Source organism: Callionymus lyra, chromosome 9 (genome assembly GCF_982586985.1).
Source record: "Callionymus lyra chromosome 9, fCalLyr1.hap1.1, whole genome shotgun sequence".
Classification (NCBI taxonomy): Eukaryota; Metazoa; Chordata; class Actinopteri; order Syngnathiformes; family Callionymidae; genus Callionymus; species Callionymus lyra.
In genome coordinates, this window is record NC_141826.1 from 22,285,134 (window position 1) to 22,310,490 (window position 25,357).

At 38.8% G+C, this 25,357-nt stretch overlaps 1 protein-coding gene across 2 annotated transcripts in view; it reads left to right on the top strand.

The window, feature by feature from the left end:
• Positions 1-443: 443 nt before the first annotated feature.
• Positions 444-25,357, top strand: part of pcdh11 (protocadherin 11) — a 199,384-nt gene continuing 174,470 nt past the window's right edge. Inside the window, exons 1-4 of one of the 2 annotated variants that reach the window (XM_087799892.1) lie at positions 450-1,005; positions 6,575-7,145; positions 14,934-17,441; positions 20,293-22,048. In XM_087799892.1, coding sequence (XP_087656018.1) covers positions 6,606-7,145; positions 14,934-17,441; positions 20,293-20,376 — 3,132 coding nt within the window. In that variant the 5' untranslated portion in view covers positions 450-1,005; positions 6,575-6,605 and the 3' untranslated portion in view covers positions 20,377-22,048. Of the gene's footprint in view, positions 1,006-6,574; positions 7,146-14,933; positions 17,442-20,292; positions 22,049-25,357 lie in introns of those variants that run through there. The other variant, XM_087799891.1, reaches the window with a different exon arrangement.

The window sequence follows — 25,357 nt, forward strand, 5'->3', positions numbered from 1 at the left end:
ATGGTTTTAAAACATGCAAAGTGTGGAGCCATTATCGCTCTAATTCTCTCTTATCATCCCACGATAAGCGCTTGACCATGCCCTGTTGACAGCCTGGGGAATTTGTCTGAGGAGAAGAAAACCTCATCAGGATTCAGGAAAGGAAACTTGGAGGCTCGGTATAAAAGTGAACAGTGCCCCCCTCTTGCTTTCAGATGGATTTCTTTTGGTAGGGGAGGCTCCAGCAAATGACTGAGGCTGCCTGTGATCCTCTCTATCCACCTCCAGTACATCTCAGCAGCGCAGTGCGGCTTTAAGAGGACCAGGGCTCTTATCTACTGCTGGCTCCTCCTTCCACATGATGTCAGTGGAAAAAAGGGGGTGAGCGAGAGGGAGAGAGCGGAATTGAGAAACTGAGTTCATACAGTTCTACTGAGACATCCACAGCTTAGCAGACAGATACGAGCGAACCGCCTCATCCGGGCTAAGTTCTGCGGCACCGAGGCGCACTTTTCATCCAAGTCCGCCGGGAGGAGGGCGCGATGCGATCATCCCCCCTTTTCTTTCTTTCTCACCCTCCTGGACAAACCTTGCGAGAACAGTCCCGAACAAGTGGTCACTGTTAGGCAAAAGTGTCATGATCTCCAGCAGAAATTTACGCACCGGGATTGAAGTTTTACGCGTCTAGCCCCGCACACGTGTGTGTGCGTGTTGTGCGCGCAGTCGCCGGTTCCAATCCCTTACTCAGTAGAATCCGCGGATGGATGCCAGAGACCTGATGAGGAATTTACAACTAACTTAATCCACCTTTTTTTTTCTTTTTCCTTTCCACCTGCTCCTGAGAGGACTAACCGTTTTCCAGCGCATGGATAAGTGTCTTTTTTTTTAGTGGATCTTCGTCGCACTCATGAGAATCTCATGGCACTTTTTTTCTTTCGGTAAATGAGCGATGCCTCCACGCAGAGGTTGACTTCTGCATCCCAGAAGAAGAGAAACACAGAGAGAGAGAGAGAAAAAAAGAAGAAGGTAAGATGATGTAGATCACAATCTGTTTATTGGCTGCGCGCGTTTAGGCGCACTGTGTTCAACAAGCAGGTTTTTATGGTCCGTGTAAAAACCAAATCGATCTTCCCGGAGCCGCTTGGAGGGGTTTGGGGGGTCAAGGGGGGGCAGAGGATACATATCTGCGCTGGACCGACTCGGAAATGGATTTGATAGAATTTGAATTTCATGCGTATTATTTTTGGTGTATTTATTAGGCGCGCGTCTGGCGTGGAGCGCGCACTACTCTCTCCCCTCTAGTCACGACTTGAGCCGCTTTTTTATATTCCAACATCGTCCGGGGAAAAAAAAAAAGAAAGAAAAACATAGATCCACTTCTCTTTCAGCCACTTCTCCCTGCTGGTGTTTGCTGCGTGGGTGCGCGGCTCCTCGGTCAAACGCTCCAGCAGTCACAGAGACTCGTCCACAGGAGACTTCAGACCAGTCACACTTCAGAAACGATGTATAAATATATAATCTCAAGCTCCCAGAAAGCAATTGAAGACGAGCTTAACTGCCCTCAATCGTATTCACCATCTTTCTTTAAATTAGAAATAAAGATAGAGAGTGAATTTTGGAAAAATGCTGCTTATAATTCTGAGAATAGCTGGTAAAAAAGGGAAAATAAAATCATATTTAACAGAGTAAATCCATGCAAAAAATAGCCAACATCTTAAAATGTCTCTTCTTTTACTCATTATCTTCCATACAGTCGTTAAAATTCTTTTTTTCCCACCAAAACAAGTATTATTTAGACCAAAAGCCTCTTAAATTCTCATTTTCATCGGAAATCAACGATTCTTTTACGCTATCCCATGTACACGATCTGGAAAAAACACCCAAACAAAAGTACTGTAAGAAATTTATATTGTTATGGATAAAATATCCAAGACGTATGCATTTGTTTTAATGTATTTTTCCATCATTGCACTCGTGGTAGTTACTTGTTTACTCGAGTCAAAAGCAGCGATATAAAGGATTACTTTTTGTCTTTACCTCGTATAAGTCGCTGGACTTGTTGAGCACAGATCGAGACCATAGATGAGCATCGACCGCCGACATCAAGGCTTCAGATAAGCACAAGAAATCGCTTTTTTATTAAATTGTTATGTGGAAAAGAAGCGTGCGTTTGTTTGAAGGTTATTTTGTTTGTGAAAATGCTTAATTGAAAAGCGAAATCTGCTGCCGACAATCAATTCGTACTGAGTGGAAATCTAATTTTAGCAACATTTTTCCATTTTCCGGGCTTAAATAGCTAAGCAGATGGCAGTCTGACGAAGAATAATGAAATGCAGTACCGTTTGACCCCAGGTGGGATCCATCCACAAGACTAAATCAGACAGTTTTCAAAGATACCATCAAAAAAGAAGACTTTCAAATCTGTCATAGTTGAACCAAAATAGAAAAATCTGACTTTGACGACTAATAAACCGTCAGTCTCCAGAACCGATGCCACACACAGTTGATCATGACAAGATATAGTTTCACGGCGATCTCGGGCCTCTATTTCATGTGGATGACCAGTCCGTCACGTTGTCTTTCTCCTCCTGACTCCGTGTCCCCCGCGAGATCCGCTTCAACTGCTGTCTGAGGTTTAAAATAGCATTTGTGACGGCAGGTGAAATGTAAGTAAAAGAGACATGGTGACTGACACTGAGGACTTTATATTCCATCCCACTTCTCCGCCAACCTCCAGCATAATTTATTTTCCTCAGATAGCTGTCATGGACAGGTTTATGGAAATGAATTGAAGGTGGTTCTACTCGTTTATGACACCTGATCAGGTGTTGACTGTCACCACAATTGTAGGATGCGAATGAGGCAGGAAAGTAATTTCTATTTGCCTAAAATGATCAATTATAAAAGACCTAAACTAACAAATATCCACTGTAGCGTATCTGCACTTGTTTTTATCTGCTACTGCACTGATACATTAGTTTTGTTGTTTTTATATTTTTCCAGATTTACTTTTATACTAGGATCTTCCACTTTGGCAGGGTTGAAGGGTTAGGGGCCACATTTTATACCTTGACTGCCGTAAGGGGCCGTCAAGCAAAAGCAAAAAGCCAATACAACAAATCTTTAAAAAAGGGGGGTAAAGTATAAGATGAACCACTACAATATTAATAAAGCATTCATTTTATAGTTATATTTAATGTATTTTTTTCCAAATTTTCCCTCAAATTATTTTGTTTGGTCAAACATTTTTACAAAAAGAAAGAAAAAGGAGTTCAGAAATAACTTTAAATAGTTATATTTAGAGTTATTCAATTAAAATTAAAATGTTATATTATGTTCTACTCTGATCAGTTTTGCTCTGTTCTCATTACGGCCGCATAATAACAGTCGAAAGGGCTGCCATTAGCCCCCGGGCCAGACAGGAAAATATTCAATATCGATACCATCCAAGACAAAATAAATAAATACGTAGAATAAAAAGAAAAAAAAGAGACGAAATACTTCTGCTACAACATTGAACAGAACCATATCTTAAATACTTATATTTTAAAGGAAAAAAGAAGTAGGTTTGAGGTAGTGCAAAAAATAAATAATCAATACATTTTGCATCAATACTTTATTGAGTTTTGATACTTTAGACGACCCTAGTTTTTGCTACCGTTACATCCTTCCTCAAAGTCTTAATAAGTCGACTCCAAAGTGAGCAAAAACCTCTTTTTTCAACCCAACAATAAGCTTCCTTAGACTCGCTGTTAAACTTCATCAATCGATTTAAGCCTCGGCCATGATTGCCGGTCATCAGGGCGAAGCAACTGTTGATCCTGGAATAATGTGTGTTACGATCACTAACTGGTTTTAATCTCATCAACATCCGGAACACCAGGGAACAATCTCCCTCCAACATACATGTCAAACGAATAACCCTGAATCTGATCAATGTCAGCTGCAGTTTTTTTCCTCCCGCCCAACTGACTCGTAATGAGTCTCAAGCGGCTGCTTCTTAAAAGGCCCTGAAAAGAAATCTGTCTAATAATTGTTGCTGATTCAAAATATCCTTAATTAAATTCTTATTTTTACTCCAACCCCCCTCCTCTGTCAGTTCGGCTGTAGATGAACGATGTTGCCTCTTGTGTAGCGGACCCCCTGCAGAGCAGTTGAGGTACTCACACCTTTCCTCAACATCATGATGTTTGACTAAATGAAAAAAATTACCTAAAGGGAAAAATAACGCGTCTGTTTCCCAATGAGCTATTTGTGGTCCCTGGTTGCTGTAATGTATTTTTAACAGTCGTCGTGCATCCGTGACGGCTGTCATACGTCGCATCTGAAGGAATAGCAAAGAAGGTTAATAAAAACCCCTGGGTTTGCTCGACACTTGCAGGAATTATATTATTCATTAAATATAGTGCTGGAGAATACACCAGAGGAGGGTTTTTTTTTTATTATTAGCAGCAAATCAGCATTTCTTACACAACATTGCCGGATGAAATCTTGGAATGTAAGGCTACCATTTTGCAAGGTAGTATTGCCAGTGAGGTAGAATTGCTATTTGAAACGTATCGAGTATCGTGTGTGTCAATACTAAAACATTTGTCTGTCAATGAATTTTTAGATTAAACAATACTATTGAAGAAAAAACCCTAAAACATCTAACTAATTCCTAAAGAGCTAGAAGCTAAATGCTAATGCTAAATTTCGCTAATTATATTAGTGAATATTTCAGACTTCATTCAAACCCATAAACCGATGATGTCATCATCAGAATTTGGCCTAAAACGAGTCATACAAACCCAATGACTAACGTTGCAGTTGTCAACTATAATAATAATAATAAGATATTTAATGCAAAACTTTTTGCGTGTGTTACGATGTAGTATATATTAACTTTGGTTCCACATCTTTGGAATAAATTCTCGGTTGAGAATTCCAGCTATCCTCGTCATAAGTCATGACATCAAAAAATATGTATTCGTATAGTCCAGATATCTAAACCAGTGATCTCCAACCTCCAGTCTTGGGACCCGTACTGGTCTTTGTGGTATTATTACTGCTTAAAAGGTGTTTCATTTAGCAAAAAGAAAAAACGTTTTTCTCTAAAATAACATAAGCGTTTCACTCTTGACTAGTGAAAATGAGTAAAACTCTAGAAACAAAACTTCTGTTTCTGTTTCCATGTATGTTCTGATTCCATATATATATAATTCTTAAACACAAACTCACACATTGGCACAAAGTCTCTGAAAGCTTGGAGACACACACATACACAACACCATCGTCGGCATATAATCAAATATTCGTTGTTGCAAATACACAAACATCTTGTTGTACCCAGTGCAAAGCTTTTGCTGAATCAGCGTTTTGGTGAGACGTTTCTTCATGTACTTAACTGTAGTTTTTTGTAGGTCATGCTATTGCATTTTCACTTTTTTTAACTGGATGTCGGTCTGTGTATAACATCATGACATTAAATCCGGTCTGCTATACAACACATCTAATCAACAAATTTAATTTATTAACATATGTATTTAACATTCCAAATGGCTCACACTTGCGATCGTTTGACCAATCACAATAAAGGGGGCGTGGTCAAGGAAGGGTGGATGTGAAGTGAGACTTTGATTGAAACAATCCATTTAACTAAAGATATTTGACATATTTTTGCATTATTATTATTGGATTTTTAAATGTAATTCTTTTAACTATTAATCCAAACAACAGATCTTGTCATTTGTTCGAAGTAAAACCTGAATCAAACATCGTCGTCAGGTTAAAAGGAAGGATTTCCGAGATAAAACTTAATGAATAAATGAATTCCCGACATGCGTTGGCAGGCGACATGAAGCAACTCCGACGGATTCTAAAGAACCAAATGGTGGAAACGCGGTTTCTGGTACTGGCAGAGAACTTGTTGTTGAGTCTTTCATCGTCTTCCAATGACCTACTTTGGTCTTGGCATTTGGTGACGGTGCCCTTTGGCAAGAAATGACATATAAAACAATTAAAAAAGTTTGTTTGATTACAATATTAAATAAATTGGCAGTGAACGCAACATTAACAAAAAAAAAATTGTGGTTGAAGGTTCTACGCCGTGACGGAACTTGGCCGGACCGCGTCGTTGGTATAATCTCTTTTTAAAATATCACCAACAGCTTGAATGTAGTTTAAACGCTTTGTTTTTTTTTGGGGGGATATTTTCGGTGTGATTCAACAAAAACAGATTTAGCGCCGCTATCTTTCCCCTCCTCAAACACACTGTTAACACACTCCATGTTTACACACATGGCCGTTCATGAAATATTTCTGAGCTCAATTGTTTACATTCAGAGCAAATGAGCCTCTTCCATTAATAGATGCTGTCAAGTGGCACATCGCGTCTGCTCCGAGCGAAACACTCGGAATACGAAGCGGTTGAAGAAGAGTTTATGAAAAAATAATTGCTTCGCTAGTGCCAGAGGCAACGACTCCTTCTACCAATAGGCTCTTGTCCACAATTTAAAAAGTAAAGCTCTTAAATCAGGTTTTTCTTTGTCGCACATAAACGTGTTATGGATTCAGCCTCGAAAATATATTGACCTTCTGTCTCTTTATTCCGCAGGATCTCTGCGAAGCTGCACTCACTTTCTAGCATGAACTTAGCAAGTAAGGCTCATGTCCGGGCGGTCCTACTCACCAGCCTGGTCCTCCTGTGCCGGGCCCAGGAGAGGGACTACACCATCAAGGAGGAGCAGCCCGAGAACGTCCGCATCGGGAACCTCCGCCGGGACCTGGACCTCAACCTGGACCCCAACGTGCGGCTGTCGTCGCCGCTGCAGTTCAAGCCCGTGTACAAGACCGGAGACGTGCCTTTGGTGCGGGTGGAGGCCAGCACCGGCGAGATCTTCACCACCAATCACAAGATCGACAGGGAGAAGCTGTGCTCCGGCGTCTTCGGCGAGAAGCGCTGCTACTACGAGATCGAAGTGGCCGTCCTGCCCGATGAAATTTTCCGCTTGGTCAAGATCCGTTTCCTCATAGAGGATGTGAACGACAACGCTCCCCTTTTCCAGTCCACGGTGATAAACATCTCCATCCCGGAGAACACGGCCATCAACACTCGATACCCGGTGCCCTCGGCGTTTGACCCTGATGTGGGGATCAATGGGATTCAGCACTACGAACTGGTAAAGGTGAGCATGACCTATATTCAATAAGCTTGTTGAATTGATTTAGTATGGTTGGTTTTATGTGTTGATCCCCCAAATATTTCCTAAATCCAGCCGACTCAATGGGCAGTAAATATAGCAGTTAAGGGTGCAGGGAAAGAAATCGATGTTACGATAAAAATCAATCTTGTTTTTTACGATACTGTATCAACATTAATCAGCACTGTATCATTCAAAAATAATAATAAATGGTACAAATACGTTTTGGTCTTACAAATTAAAGTTTGTTTTCTATATTATTTATTCAATGTTTTTATTTTTATAAAGTGTGTGCAAATGTTTCAAATTCTATCTTTTTTTAACAATTAACCTGCTAATAGTCACCACGTTTGTTCATTTTGGTGTAAAATTAAGCGTCTCACACCGCTAGAGAAACAATGAAATTTAAAAGCGATGACTGAGGACGAGAGGATAAAAAAACGCTTCTTTTAAAACTTGAACCAGAGGCAACACAAGGGATACTACAAACACATTTGGTTTTGTGACCTCTGGGTCACCTTGACCCTGAGATAACACAGGGGCTACAGCGGATAATTCAGAGCTGGGCATTTGGCTTTTAGTTCGATCTCAATAAATTTCAGTGTCCCATAAAATTGTAAAAAGATTATACCTGTGTAACTAAATATATTGTATCGTGAGATACTTTAAGTGTAGCAACATGGTCTTATCTAGTGATGTGTTGATGAAGCTTCATGAAACAGTGTCATGTTGTTCAGAGGTCAGTAGGTGGCGCCATCAGTTTAAAAATGATGTTTCATTAGAACAGTTGTTCAAAACAAAGGACGCCATCTAGTGGACTTAGAAGATAATGACACTGTTTCATGAAGCTTCATCAGACCATCACTGGTCTAATCCTGTGACCCTGGAGCCTCAAGGGCCCAAAAACAACATCTTATTTTTGTAGAGAACTTGAAATAAAAACCTACTTGCGAAGCGTTAAACAGGCTGTTTTACAACAAGTGGGAGATTTTAAATGTCAACAACGAATCCTGAAATGTAAAACAAGAATATATAGCTGAGGGTTGGTAAGAGATCCGGGTTTTTCCTTCAAGGAATTGTTACACTTGTCTTTTGAAGTTGGTGGAGCAGAAAAATATATTTCTTGACCCAAGATAAGTGCTAAATTAACTGAAGAAAACAAGTATCCAAAGGAGCGATGAATAATGCATTCCTTTGATACAGCAATTTAGATCATTTCAAATTTTGACATCAAACAAAAATACTTCAATTAAATGAACCATATATAACAAAGCAAAATATTGTGTATTATGTTGGTTTTGCTTTATTTTCATGCCTGGTTCTAACACGAAAACTGGTGAAACATTTAAATCACTCAATGAAGAGGGATGGGTAACAATAAAATATTTATTATTTATATACATTTATGACACTGAATGTCAATGACACATACTCAAAATTATATTTATTGAAATAAAACAACTTTTTTTTTACGCTGTCAAAGAGTGCTGACCTTTGTCAATATATTAAGTTAGCATGGTGTGTTTTATCTATGATATTTTATCCAACATTCATGAATTTATTGTAATTGAAATATAATTCTAAGTATTTGAAATACCATCATTGCAACAAGCTCAAAAGTATATCAGGTCGCAGTAGTACTTTGTAAGACCCTCAAAACAAGAATTGATTGAGCCTTGTGTAATCTCAGGGTCAAGGTGACCTGAAGGGCCTGAAAACAAATGTGTTTTTTTATCCCTTGTGTTATCACTGGCTTCTACAAACAGAATGGTTAATAAATGGAGCTTCTCTTACGTTTGTCAGTGCACAGAGTAAGAAAAAAGCCCTAAACAAATTGTGGATCCAGATGGTAATCCGGAGCACCTATTGTATCAATTATTGTAACTAGTATCAGAAAACTTTTTTGCCAACACAACATAGGATTGTGTTATGGTCATGGCAGTACATAATACAAATAATGAAATAAATATGAATTAAATAATGAGATGAATACAATAAAACATTGATATCTATTAAGATTAATGTATATAAAGACATTTTTTTGACCTAACATGCAATTACATGAACATAATTCCAGATATTATTCCACAGGCTGTAAGAGACGTACAACACAATGGATGATTCAAAACAATGTGATTATTAAGTGGCCAACATTAACTACAGGCCAGCCGAGTTCAAGTCTTCACAATAGGAAACCAAAACGAGTATTGAATGCATTAAAATAACATAAACAACGTAACAAGCTTCGATAATTAGCCTTTTTTTTTTTACCAGAAGTCCCTGCGATGAATCTCAACACAGTCCTTTAAGAATCTACAAAACCATATGAAAGAGCATTATGGGAAAGCTATTTAGTTTATTTCGAGCCATTAGAATCGGAATATAAGAACCTATGTCTCGTGTGGTTAAACTCTGCTGCAGCTTTGCATTTAAATAAATAGTATTTCAGATAATTAATCGACTGTTTATGTGTAACTGTTGGGAAAACGATAAAAATGTACTGTCAGCGATTTCTTAGCAACTTTTTAATAAACTGTATATATATATTTTATTGTCCTCGGCAACGTTAATGTAAGGGTTCAATTCTGAGACAGTGACAAACATGCCATGGAGTTTATACATTTTATTTTAGAGCGAGGTCAATTTTGGAGTCATAGTCACTTTTATAACATATTCTTAAAAAAAATGTATTTTGAGTTTGTATGGATGACAATACACATGTGTGGTCCAAGTACCAGATTAGAACATGGAGGATTGTCTGAACGTTTTTTTATAATCCCTGGAATGAAGAGATTAGAATGAGGATTTGAAATGACGTGGTGCTATTTATTTATTTTCCAAAAGAATATCTTTAACCAACAATAATAATACATTTGAAAAAAAAAAAAAAGGTTTAAATACGTTTCCACGGTGTTTAAAATACGCCGTAAAGTCAAGAATATCAATTTCCTTAAGTAGGGTAAATGTGCTGATCACACACTTTTTTTTAAGCAGTTACATAATGTGTTATGCTAATAGAAGGTTCGTGCCACATTAAGGGAAGATATTCTTCATTATTTAATTGATACAGTGTTAATATGCAGCGCCGTCTCCCACCTTGGCGTAATAGATTTAGACCTCAAGCCTAAAAAGTAGGATAATGCCATGCATTCTTCATTTATAATCAAGGTAACACTTGAGAACGGATGAACAGTGAAGATGACAAATGAATTGTAATTAAAGAGGGAAAGGCTGGCCCTCTTGAGAAAACCCTGAATATCATAAATAAATAAAAAAAAGAAGGTTAAATAGTCTAAGAGCAAGTCCGTCTAAGTGGTTCAAAACATCAGACCCATATAAAAGATTTTTTTTTAAATCTAGCACAACGTCCTGAATTGTTCATGCTCAGAAAATCACCAACCGAGAGTTGTGCTCATTAAAATGATCGTCTAAAATCATTGTATTTGTCGTTTCCACGACACAAAGCTTCCAAAAAAGCTTTTTTTTTGTTGCATTATCTTTTCATGGTTCCTTGGCAGTGCCTGACTTAGTGCATCTCATTATATCCTCATAGCGCTCAAGATTAATTTTCCAGCCCACGTTCTTTTACGAGTACAACTCGGGAGGACACGGTCAAAAAAAAAAAGAAAAAAAAAGCCAGTTTTCAACCTCAACGTTGGAAGAAATCCGAGAATTTAGTGAGAGAGGAGCGTTTTATTCCTGGAATAGCTGTCGACCACTGAGCTACCCTTGGACTCTCTTTGTACCGTCCTGGGAGGTTTGTCTGAGAAAACACAGGGTGATAGTTTACACACTTTTTCTTTTGTCGAGAGGGGGCCAGGTGATCAATGCTGTTATGTGTGGCGTATAGATCCGAGGCTTTGACCTCTGCCAAGATGGAGTCATCGGCGAAAAAAAATAGCGTTAATCAATTCTTTAAAAAAAAAAAAAAAAGTCAGATTCTATTGGTTTGATGGCTTTTCCTTTTTTTTTTCACCCCCCAACACACTTTTGTTTATTTCTGGAGAAATGTCATCTGAGTTGGGAAATCTGCTAAATCACCACAAGTGCAGAAAAGGCATCCCTAAGATAAGGCCAAGGTCAGAAAAGCAATCACATGCATGGATGGAAGACAATCCCCCACCAAAGCAGATTCATTCATGTTCTATATTCACAGCGTAAGAGCGGCCAACACAAAAATGTAATCAGTCTGGAGCGAGGCTGTCCTGCTGGAAACTTTCCTCTCTGGACCGTGTTTATTTAGAAGTTAGATCCGTAATAGCTTACAGTTAATTGGTATTTTGTTCTGCCCGTGGAACTAAAAGACGTCGGATTACTTTTTTTGTATGAAAGTTTGATCTTAATATTTGCTTTTTCTCAAAGGAATTAAAGGCAAACAAGACTTTATCTTTGCCATCATGTACGTTTCTTATAGTTTTTTTGATTGATTGTGTACATTTTATTAAATGGTCAAATAATGTCCAGACAAAAGTATTTAAAGGAAAGATTATGTACAATTTATTGAAGATATTTAAACATTCCTGTGATCCTAAATTTCCTGTTGTGTTGCTTTAAACCATTATTTAGAAAAGTAACTTGAATAAATATACTTTTCAGATACAAAGACAACTTTAATCTTAACAAAAATAGATGTTTTACATGAAAATACATGATTTAATGTTTGCATTTATTGACTTTGATGTGTATATAAAGTACAATATAGTAATATTTTGACCACATTCCTTTTTTTTTTCATTTAAGGTAAAGTTCATCCAAAATTCAAATTTCACTTATTTTCTACTCACACTCAAGTGTTGGGATTATGTTCAGAGTAATCTGTTATTTTTGGAGTTATAGATATTAGTTATGTCATAGTTATATAGTTAGTGTTTGTGTGTTTGTTCATTTTAATGTAGCGACTGGAGCTCAGTTATCTTCGTTCTCATCTTCGTCCAAAAAGACACACTTCAGCATAAATCTTGCCCTGAAAATTATCCCAACCCTTAGTCGACATGAGGGTGAGTAGAAAATGAGTGAAATTGTTTAATTTTGGGTGAACTCTAACTTTAAATTGACCATTTCCTCAGTTAATATTAGATCAAGATGTTTATCTTAACTTCCACAAAATATGAAAACTCCACATCTATTGTGGCTTGCACTTGTAATACACACTTTTATATACTGTTTATATACTTATATACTGTTTGAGCTCATTGCACCTAACAAACTATTCATTCTCATAAAAAGATCTATTCTTGGTGCATTGGAAAATGTACACAATAATACAAATATAAGAAACGTGTGAAGACAACATCAACCTCTCTGTCTTTAAAGTCAAAAGTTTGCTGTGTGTTAACAACATAAACAAAAAACATACTTCAGGGGAGCATTTACCAAAAAGATACATCGATACATTGCATATTTTATTTTGTGCAAAACTTCTATACATATATATTCGCTTATCCTGAGATTTTACTGATATATATAACTATATATTCACTGATATATCAATTCTAATTTGGTCAAAAGAATGTTTTTATTTCCAAGTGTTGCATTCAGTGTTTACTGAAATATATAAAAGACATTTTCAATGTAATTGCATGTGTGGGTGGAGATCAATGGAGGGCGGGAGAAATAAATTGGGTCATGATACTAACAACTTTTTAAACAGAGATATCCGTTTTATTTAACCTTCAAAGTCGGTTCTGCTTCTAATAGATTATTTCCACGACGATGCATCAATATCTATTAATACAAGCGTAGGTTTTGAGTCGTATTTACCTGATACTTGTCGTCGCCGTGACAGATGTGTGTGTGTGTGTGTGTGTGTGTGTGAGTCTCCACGCACCATTAGTCAAAAGTCATTTGATTTATCACAGAAAGCTTGTGATCCTTCACAAAAAAAAAAGAAGCAGTTCCCTGATCCCGTTCTTATCACCTGAGCGACTTCTGCTACTGTAACGTGGTATGAATGGCGACTCGTCCACGTCCGGGCTGACAGGTGATGACAGAACGAGGCTTCGGTACAATGTGCTCACTTAGCGAGCTTTGTCCTTGCTCAGCCGCAGGCTTCCAACTAGTGATTCATGTTCGAATTTGGCCTTTCCTTAGCCTGCTCTTAGATCTTATCACAATCCACCAGCCTAATTTTGCATTCAGGAGGATGCGCCGCCTGAGAGATAGCTCTCTCTCCGACTTATTGAAATGCACTCAGTGCTTTCTCGTCAGCTGTAAAACTGTGCAAAACCTAGACAAAAAGCATGGAGGAAAACGCAGGATCATAAATCACCGTGCAACATTCCCTTTGACACATCCTAACCCACTGTTTACAACAGAGCCAAATTCAAAATAGTGCACACTCTGAGCTGCTTACAAGGAATCCGTTAGTAGAAGCTGCCGCCACTTTTTTTTTTCTCCAGCACTACCACAAATAGTGATGTTTGAATAAAAAACACTTCATATACAGTGTAATTTCACCAGATATGCGTTTTCCTCTGTGACTTTTTTTTTTTCCCCCCTGCCAGAAGAATCGCTGAAATGAAGCCGTAATAGATCATTGCCGCAGACTTGGCTGCTATGAGTCGTTCTGTCAATCACTGAAATGTGTACAACATTTCCTCTGCAAGCAATTTTTCAGAGTACACAATAATTTACATGCCGCAGCTGCACGTTCTCTTGTGTCAGCTACATCGCGGCGCTGGCACCAGCCCTTTTTTTTTTTTCTGAAAAACCTTTCGAGGAGTCTCACAGTTTTGGTGTAGAAATGTTTCCTTGAATGTATATATCTTAATCTCATTTGAAAGCTGTGCTGAGACGCAGTAATCTTTCCCAACATTATGTGCAGCATGAAGCTTATCTCTTTAAAGAGGATGCTTTCCCTTGTTTTACCATGAAACTGCTTCTGACTGAGAGAGCTTCAAAGGGCTTCTTTGTTTCATAATGTGCATGCAGCTCATTCATAGGCTTGATCCCCTCTTTATTTCCTCCCCCTCATCCCGTCTCCGTCTCTCTCTTCCTTTTTTCCCTCCTTTCATCTTCATTTTTCTTCACGGCTATGTAGGGATGATGTCCTCAAATGTGATGTTTAAATACACGTGCTTCTTTTTTTGGGGTTGACCAAAAGTGACGTGCGGATGCATTCGTCTCAGGGGGATTCGTTTGGATTGAAGTTTACATTTTTCTTCGGTCTCTCTTATTGTCAGACGAAGTTTTAATTAATAATCCTACAGAGAAATACAGTTATTATTCAGTATATATTTAAAGGAATGTGTAATGGGAAGAATCCGATCGGTAACATAGCAACTGTGCATAAAATAAATCACAAATTCCTCTATTAATTAAGTTTTTGTTTGATTTGTCAATGACAAAAGTAATTCACCGATTTTGTCAATAGCAATGACAAAAACTAGGTTTCTAGAAAATAGTTTTTTTTTGGGGCAGGAGACTTTTAAATATCCCGAGATTGCCTCAGAAACTCAACACTCAACACTTCTGCTTTCAAACTTCGTGCCAACTGGTCATATAATTAAGAACATTGTGACATGAGAAAATTGCACCTTTCAGGACGTTTCAATAATGACATGTATAATAAGCATTATGATAAAAGCATAGAATAAATAGCGACATTTGAAAGGTTTTTGAAATGAACAGCTTTCTTTTTTGCAACTAACACTTAAAACAGCTTTTGACTGCAAACTTTATGTAATGTTTCAAACTGTGTATTATATAGAAAAGAGGCGACTGAACTTTCATGTGGGTAAAAAAAATGATTTAATTTCTATCTCTGTTTTGCAGAGCGTCGGTGAATTTGGACTAGACATCATTGAGACCCCCGAGGGCGACAAGTGGCCGCAGCTCATTGTTCAGCAGAACCTGGATCGAGAGCAGAAGGACACCTTTGTAATGAAGATAAAAGTAGAGGATGGTGGCAACCCTCCCAAATCCAGCACCGCCATCCTCCAGGTCACCATATCTGATGTCAACGACAACCGTCCCATTTTCAAGGACAGTGAATTGGAGGTACTGGTACCAGAGAACGCTCCCATGGGAACATCGGTTGTCCAGCTTCACGCCACGGACGCCGACCTGGGTTCCAACGCACAGATCCACTTTGCCTTCAGTAACCAGATTTCAGCATCCACAAAACGGCACTTTGCTATCGACGGCACGACGGGACTGATCACTGTGAAGCAACCGCTCGACAGGGAGCTAACCCCGGTTCACAAACTCATTGTTCTGGCCAGCGATGGCAGCTCCACGCCGTCCAGAGCCACAGTGATTGTTAACGTCACAGACGTGAATGACAATGTTCCCTCTATTGACACTCGCTACATCATTAACCTGGTGAACGGAACTGTACTCCTGTCTGAAAATGCACCACTTAACACAAAAATAGCTCTTATCACAGTCACCGATAAGGACGCGGATCTTTACGGTAAAGTCGCCTGCTACACTGATCATGATGTTCCATTTCGGTTAAAGCCTGTCTTCAACGATCAATTCTTACTGGAGACAGCTGCCCCACTTGATTATGAGATGACTCGAGAATATGCAATTAAGATAGTGGCCTCCGATAGGGGGACCCCTCCCTTGAACACTTCTGCCATGGTTTTAATTAAAATCAAGGACGAGAACGATAATGCTCCCATCTTCCCCCAGCCCGAAATCCAACTTTCCATACCAGAGAACAATGACCCCTCAACACAGTTAATAAAGCTCAGTGCCACGGATGCAGACAGCGGACACAACTCGGAGATTATTTATACCCTGGGCCCCGATGCACCTGATGGGTTCAACATAGACAGACGGTCGGGAATACTTTCTGTCGGCAAACGACTGGACAGAGAGAAGCGGGAGAAGTACTCATTCACCGTTATAGCGAGAGATAACGGTTCCACGTCTTTACAGAGCAACGTGACCGTCAAACTCATTGTCCAAGATCTGAATGACAACAGCCCGGCTTTCACGCACCCCGAGTACAATTTTTATGTTCCTGAAAACCTGCCCCTCTACGGCACGGTCGGCCTTATCACGGTGACGGATGCCGACGCGGGAGATAACGCCGTCGTAACGTTGTCCATTTTGAACGGCAAAGACAATTTCATCATTGACCCGCAAACCGGCGTGATCAAACCCAATATCACCTTTGACAGGGAGCAGCAGAGCTCCTACACGTTTATGGTTAAGGCGGTGGATGGAGGACAACCGCCCAGCTCCTCTTACGCTAAAGTCACCATAAATGTGGTCGACGTGAACGACAATCGACCCGTATTCGTCATCCCTTCTTCCAACTATTCGTACGACCTGGTGAGGACCAGTACCACCCCGGGGGCTGTGGTCACGAGGGTGTTTGCCATTGACAATGACACAGGTATGAATGCTGAGTTGCAGTACAGCATTCTCAGCAACATCATCATCACGTCTCGGGTCTCTCCGCGAGGCTTGTTTGCCATCGACAAAACGACGGGTAACATAACACTGCAGGAGAAAATAACGTCAGCCGATCAGGGGCTGCACAGGCTGGTGGTGAAGGTTAAAGATCTGGGCCAGCCGGAGTCGTTACATGCTATTGCGCTCGTTCACTTGTTTGTCAATGACACTGTGTCAAATGCCACTTTTATCCAGGAGCAACTGAGAAAGAGTATGGAGACCCCTTTGGATCGTAACATCGGTGACAGTGAGATCACACCCCAAGCCAACGGATATGTAATTGTTGTCATAGCGATCATTGCAGGGACAATGACTGTGATATTGGTAATATTTGTGACCGCCTTGGTGCGCTGCCGGCAGACCCCGAGACACAAAGTGGTGCAAAAAGGCAAGCAGAGCGGGGAGTGGGTGTCACCGAATCAAGAGAACCGTCAAATTAAGAAAAAGAAGAAGAGGAAGAAGCGATCCCCGAAGAGCCTTCTCTTGAACTTTGTCACCATCGATGAGTCTAAGGCCGACGACCAGAGCCACGAGCACGTGAACGGTACGCTCGATCTCCCTGTGGAGCTGGAGGAGCAAACTATGGGAAAGTACAACTGGGCCACGACGCCCACCACTTTTAAACCTGACAGCCCAGACTTAGCCAAGCATTACAAGTCTGCGTCACCTCAGCCTACATTTCAAATCAAACCAGAGACTCCGGTCGCGCCAAAAAAGCACCATGTCATCCAGGAGCTGCCTTTGGACAACACATTCGTGGTGGGCTGTGACTCACTTTCCAAGTGTTCGTCGACTAGCTCCGACCCGTACAGTGTCTCAGAGTGCGGCTGTCAGGGGGGATTCAAGACCGCAGGGCAAATCGCCACTCGACAGGTAATTCATGACTTTATTTTTAAACCCACCCACTCTAGTTCCCACTCATACGCCCCTTGCTTTAGTGTGGAAAGTGTTGCGGCAGCAGCTAGGGGATTTGAATTTGCAGAGTACAATAATCTGTACATGAACACCTCTTATACTTGAAAATTAAGAAGCCAGAAAAAAAGAGGATAGGTTTGATCAATTACCTAATTGACTACCAGTAAGACTAGCAGCAGTCCGGGGTAACTAAACCAAATAGGCTGTGGCTATGATGCTTATAGTTCAGTTCATTGGGGCACTTTTGAGGATTTTTTTTTTCTTAAAACCTGCAAAAGAAATCCTCGAAATTCCCAAATTCTTACAAAAAGACCTTTATTGAAAACCATCATAGTAACCCACATAACATAAAGCATCGCCATGTGCCAGCCAGGTATTGAGGGACATTTAGGATTGAATGCCAGCGTACCAAAAAAAAAAAAAAAAGGGCGTATGATTCCATAAGAGATATGTGCCAAACGCGAAGTGCCCCAATAAATAAAAGCTGGCAAGGGAAATAAAAGTAAATCAGAGGTAAGGAGAGGTGGCCTTGCTCAGGGCTGACAGCCAGAGCACAGCGCTACGGGGAAGACTGAGTATTGCTCTGGGCGGGGAGGGGGGGTCAGTGAGATCAAGGTGACGCAGAGCCTTGAGACCAATATACTTAAACACCAAGGGAGCAGTAGTCCATAAAAAGCCTGCCAAGCCGATGCTGCATTTAGTAGAAAAATGCCTCTCTGTAATGACCCCAATTATTGTTATAAATGGTATATGTAGATAGCTTGCTGTTCGTTGTTTTAAAGCACACTGACATCACTGTTAGGAACCACATGTGTAATTTTTTTCAATGACTGTGTAGCGTTGTTCACGAGCTGTTATATGTTGTCATTTTATACCGATCTGTTGGTTTAATTCGTGTCAAGTATATCGTCTCTGATAGCATTCATTTTGAACATGTACCCACCGGCTTTCTTCTTTTGTTGTGTTGGTTTTCATTTTCATCACAATTATCAACCGTCTGAGTTTCGGGGGGTTTCACGATGTTGCATCAATCATTAAGTGTTTGATGAGGTGCTTGTTTTTATTTTCGTCTGTACCCTCATATCGAGCATGTCTTTTTTTTTTCTTTCTTTCTTCGGATACTTGATTTTTGCATTGCCTCCAGTGTGATTCTGTGCGACATCCAATAGGCGTAGCGAATTCCTCATGGCACAGTTTTGGTAAATGACTCTTGATCCCATGAAGTATTATGCTCGGGATAATTCATGAAGACACCCACACGGAGTTGATAGTCATTCCCTTCAACCTCCCTTTTTGTGAAACCCTGGTTAGCAGCTATGCTCTGCCATGGTGCGTTAAGAATAAGCCCACTAAATGCACTCGGTGCTCACGATTTAATTCGTAATGTGTTTGAGACCAACTCCGGTTGTCAGAAGGATTTTTTCCCCCATAATACCTTTCATGTCTAACCTTAAATACATGACGTTTTCACGCTCACCTTCAATTTGCGTTTTCACACTTTCGATTGGATTATAGAAAGTGTTGCGAATATGTACAGAAACTCTCAAAGGTAATCAGTGGAAACCAAGGTTAATTTGATGCACTACAAGATTAGTCATTCATAAACCAATAAGATTAACATCACTCGCTTATGCTCCGGAGAATGAGAAGAAAAAAAAATAATCTATATGTTTTTTCTTCTGTTGATGTTTCTTGAGTTGAGCAGCTGCAAGTCAATACCTTTTATATTCATCTTTTAGAAATGAATTAAATGTCTGAGATCTTGTAGCGGTAATTTGAAGTTGGCAAATTCAGCACAAACATGATTCTCTTGAGCTCATAGCACGACATACAAAAAAAAAAAGCAAAAAAAAACTCCATTTAATCTCACAGGCAAATAACATTTGTAAGTTGAAAAAAAAAAGGTCGACTGTTTCCAGGGACTTTACATATCTGATGAACACGGAGCTTCAGAGAATCCAGACTGGTCCCGCCATATGTCGTCGCTACATAGCGGATGCTACTCTTTTTCCTCTTACCGGCTTTATATGCAAGTGTCATTTTTAGATTCAGGTGTTGAGGAACCTTTGGGAGTCCATGTAGTTTAGCTAAACTCAATTTTGCACACAAGATTAAAAATTCTGGTTGGAACTATGTGATGAGATCCACATTTCAAACACCTGCAAGCAAATGCTAAATCGTGCAAACCTTTAGCCGCTATAGTGCGTTTCCAATGGATACTTAACGTATCCATTTTTTTCCCTCATGATTCAAGTTAATCATTTTCGTGAATGTGTTTCATCGATTCTTGTTTTCGTCGCTCATCACATCTGTACTCTGTGTGCCGCGCTAACGTCACTACCGTTAGCGCAAACCTCCCCAATTCATGTGGTAGTCTTGTGCAGAGCTAACTCTCATTTCTGTACATATCAGAGGACCCACTGGCAAGAGTCCCCGAAGAATGGGCTCAAATTTTACCCAAATGGCTTTTTCTGAGGGGAGGGGAATGAGTGTTGCCCTAGTGTGGTGGGAGACCAAAAAAAATACAAAATTTGGGAGTGATAATTGGATAAAATTTCTCTGATAAGTACAGGAAAATGCACATCTTGTGACACCTGCAGCATTCTTCAAGGAAACATGACAAAAAAAAAGAAAATTGCCAGGCATGCCTTGAAGAATGCTATTTGTTATCTTTGCCTCTCTCTTCAGAGATGTTTTATCCAGTGTTCAACGTAGCCTCACACTGATAAGAATTCAGCTTAGGCTGCTCACAGCTCGATGATATTGTAACTACAATCTCCCTATATCTGTCTGTCTCTCTATATTTCAGGAGACGGCACTGAAACCACCACACTATGGCACACTCTGTGGCACAGGTACAGCTCGTTCCCACAGGATTAAAATCAATCTCTAGCTTCCACTACCTAGAGAGGAGAGAGAGAAAAAAAAGAAAGAAAGGTCAGAAGGAGAGGAGTGAAGAGGTGACACGAGTACTTTTGCTGCCTCTACAACCTCAAACCCAACCTCTTCGTACAAACGAGAGCGAAAAAGATGGAGGTGGAAGAAAACTCTTAAATGAGAGAAGCGCTATTTTCTTTTCCCGCCTGAAACTCGACAATGTTCCTTCCTTTTGACTCTGTTGGAAGTATAAAAATGCTTTGACATTGCAACATCACTCAACAAAACAACTCAGCACCCACACTGTAAAAGTTTCTTTTAAATGCAGTCGCTAGGCTTGTAAAATATGTTCATATGTATCTACATGACTTGGGAGTTAATGGTGTTTATATTTATTAAGCAATTTGCCTTGTTTTTACAAACTGTGGCCATTTGTATTCTGCATATTTTTTATGTTCAACCATTAAACGATATGCTGCAAGGTCTTCAAGCTGTATGCCTGGATAAGCATCCTTTAATATCTCGACGACTCAAGAAACAGCCTACGATACCAAAGCGGTTCCTTCACGACTCGTCCCACGGACCGGGGCGTGTTATTTTGTCAGTGGGACAAATGGTCGGACAAGTTTAATACGTTGAGCTAAGCCACAATCGCGAGGGACTAACTGCTGGGGTTACAATCAAAAGCTGTTTATGTAGGGCGGATTTGAGAAAAGCACTAAGCCTCACCTTTTGTGAGTCGGATTCAAAATAAAAAAAATAAAAATCCCAAGTCGACAATAATTTAACCTTTGGGATCCTAAAATGACTCCAGATGGCAAAAGAATAATAATAATAATCCTCATGCCAGCTTTAATATGACTCTTGGAGCTTACACAGCGAGAGGAAGTTGAAATGAAAAGAAATATAGACAAGGAAGCGCTCAGTGAATCCATTTCTCCTCTAAAAAAAATACAGCAATAACTAGACTCACAAGGCCTCTTGTTTATCACCAGACAGCACTTGTTTCGTACGCCTCTAGGGTTAGAATGATCACTTCTACAATATATGGATGTATCTGGTTCGATGGATTAGTAGCTTTGTCGTTCTATTGTCCTGCCGATTGACAAGCTTTGGTATATTAAGGTGCACAAACTTGTATCCGTAGACTTAGACTCATGAAATTAGAGGTAGACACAAATGTACAGAGGGATCCCAAATGAAATTGTATTTTTCCAGCAGCCCTCACTTGATGTTGCTCCACTATTTGGCAAAAAACAACTACAGACTGTCTTATTTTAAAGCTTTTAATTTTAATGTGTGTTGCCTTTGTGTGACGCAGGTTGTTATTATCCGAGGAGGTATATTCATGTAATTATGGTATCAAATATATCCACTACTGCATAGGAGCCACGGTATGAAATATGCTTAGCATCCTAGCACAGTGTAATCTTAGGTTTGCCTGATCTTGGAGAAAATGCTAAATAAAAAAAAAAAACACTCAAAAAAAATCAAAAAAAATATCGTACATATGGAAAGCTTGTGTTGCCAAGACAGAAAACCTCACTTTGATTCAGTGTGATTTACAATATGCACCTTACATGATCTTTGTATTGGACTTTGATTTGCCAGTGTGGAGAAAACTGTAAATGTTTTGTTCATGTATGTGTGGCTTCTGAAATTTATTAAAGTCTTTTGCATTGTATCGGGTATTTTTCACGACTCATTTATTTGCTTAGAACACATTTAAAAGGTGTTTAAAACAAAACTGTGCATTCCCCAGCCATTGCAAATGTTGTTGTTTTTTTTCAAAGTACATACAATAAAAATAAAACAATTTCAACAGTTAAATAATTGTAAGTAAGTAAGTAAGTAAGTAATTTTTATTTGTATAGCGCTTTTCCAGACCAGGGTCACAAAGCGCTTAAACAATCAAAACAATACTCAAAAAAGTATATACTTTAAAGGTCAAGATAATACTGAGAACACAACAGGTGTTCCAGAAAATCAAGGAAAAGCCTGAACAAATAAAAACGTTTTAAGATGTTTCTTGAAGGAGTCAAGCGAAAAGAGTGAATTATTCAATTGGGTAATGGCAAATAATAATAATAAAAAAAAATAGGTAGCATCTCAGTTGAAACCATTTGGCCACCAGAGACATAAACCTGGATGTTTTACCTTTTTTAACAACCCATTTAAAGGTATGTTTTTATTTTATTTTATTTTATTTAAGCTGGACGTGCAAGCAGCAGCTGTTAAAAAAATAAGTACATAAGAAAACAGGTTTTATGAAGAGAAAATACTTAAACATTATCAACATTTCGTGAAAATTGTATTCAATACTTAGTATATAAGTATATATAAGAATATATTTTTGCAGTTATACTGAAGTGAGTATACTGAGTTATACAGATACAACAAGTACTAGGAGGGTCTTCACAGCATTTTTCAAATACAAGTATGTGATTTATATAGTTTGCTTTTGCTCAATGAATGAAATATATATATATATATATATATATATATATATATATATATATTAAAGCATTCCCATTGGTTTTCAATTTCTTTAAAAATGACATTTGTTTAACTTTGTCAATTACAAAGCTGTCTTTTATCGGAATAAAATTGTGAATTTTATGTGTATTTACTTCAAGTCGATGACTTAAATTGGCTACATTTTATTTCTTTTTAATGCTGATGGTATAATTGGACCATTTCAACCGCGGAGAAATACACATTCTTCAAAATGTTACGAAAACATGGGCGGGACGGCGCGAAAATAAACAAAGCAATTGTTAGCGTATTCCTCATTAGGAAAATAATTACGTATAAAAGTTATGGAAATGGGGAGAAGCCTTTGAAGTTCTCCGAGAGAAAACAGTAGAAAGAAATGCTTTTCTTGGATAATTTCTGTTGTTTGTTTTTTTTTTTCTTCCCCCCCTCCATGCTAGCTGCTAATGATCTGATATCGCGGGTGTTGTGATCTACGAGAGACGACGATGGTGATGAAGGTGCTGCACAATGAATGTCGATCGAAAGTTTCACTTCCCCCGTGTTCACGCCGATGTACTCCCAAAATAAAGACGTGAAAGGAATAAAAACAATAGCATGAAAGAAGAAGATTTAATTGCCAATCAAAGTTATAATATAAAACCCAGAAAGATAATCAGCTCCCTCGGGGGACGAGGTCCTCGGTGAATTGAGACTCTTAAACGCGGCGTTCTTGAATAACGAGTGCATAAAAGTCAACTTTCTTATAGTAATTTATCGTAAACCTGCTAAATGCCGCTTAAAAGCAAAGTTCTCTTTTCATTAGCGAGGTGGTTGCATCTCTTTGAGGTGGATGGATTACATCTCTTTTCCGGTGTAATGTGCTCATGAATTGCTTTTAAATGAGCCATAAAAAAAAAAGGGCTAAACACAGCTTTTTCATAATGTGTCTAGACGTTCAATACGACCAAGGTAATGTCTTTATTTGTTAGTCATAATAGAGAGGACATGTATTTTCTAAGTAGTTTCATTTCCAATGAGCAAAAATGAAAAATAGTGTTTTGCTTGAATACATTTTAAATGACTGTGTATTACAATTTATTTAAGATAAATAATACTAGGTTTAATGTTGAGTAACATGGAAATAAAAGGCATTTCATTTTCAAAAGTCCACTCCAGCTCGTATGTCCACGTTCGCTGCTGATGGAAGTGTTTCTTTCCTCTGTCTTGACATTGATTCATGAATTATGAGAACACAATATTGGATTTCATGTAACTGGTCCGGAAGCTTGCCATGTGTAGCATGTTTGATAATGTATAATACAATAATGTCTGGAAATCGAGCAACACGCGCAGACATCCGTGGACGCAACCCATATGGTTCTCATTAATTGTATTTTTTTTTTTTTTCATTTCTTCTTTCTCCAGCTCTTTGCAACCCACGATAAGGCTCGAGGGCTTTTTTCAGAAGCGCTTTTTCTAAATGTTTAGGTTTTATACACGCAGCGGATCATGATGGAAAAATACCCACAGCAGCAGTTGTATGAGCGAGAACCCAAGAAACCCTTCCTCAACCATGAGACCCTCCTCAGTACCTCAACCGTAACCATGTAAAACCAGAACTTGAAAACTTGAAAAACATCACAAATGACATTGATTTCCAAACACATCTCTCCTGACATTGCCGTCATCTACTAAATGGCTATTTAAGATAACATCTTGTTGGAGCTGATTGCCGCCGCTTACAGAGCCCAGGGCTGCCAGTAATGGAAGCGACAATAAAAAACAATCATAATAATATTTTAATACGCAAAAAGGCCATTGTCTAGCAGAACCAATTTATTCTGAAATGTTTTTCAATCAAGGTTCATGGGCTGTGTTAACAATGTGCCATTCTTGCAACGCGCAATGATAAAAGCAGCTTTCAGTCGTAACGCTGCAAATAAAAAAAAACTCGGCTGGACAACCTGAGAATAAATTACTCTGTTCAGTGTTTATTCATCTATATCGCTTTGTCAGTCAGACACAAATTAAACAAACGCTTGTTTTATTGTCAGACCTTAAATTCCAAATTCAGGATGCATGTCTTAAATTCAAAGTAAATATGTTTGTGTTTATAGGTTGACCTCTAAAGATGCCGATGTTTAAGATAAGATAAGACACAGATTATGTTGTTTTATGTTGCTAGTGGCTGATGAAGCTGGGCGTCCAAGCACTAGTTGTCAAAGGCCAACAAATAAATAAATAAATAAGGATTCCAGATTCATGAAGAAGAAAAAACTGTTACTTTATTAATATTTCCTGCAAATGTAATCAATACTTACAGTGTATTTTGAGTTATTTTGATCACAGATACAATAAGGAAGTACTAGGGTTGTCTTCATAGCGGCAACATTTTCAAGCATATTGTGTGACGTGTGTTATTTATTTAAATAGAAAATATAAAAATATTAAAAAAGATCATGTTAAGAATTTCTTCCTACTCTTCTTAAAATTACTAAATAATTACATTTGTTTAATGTTAA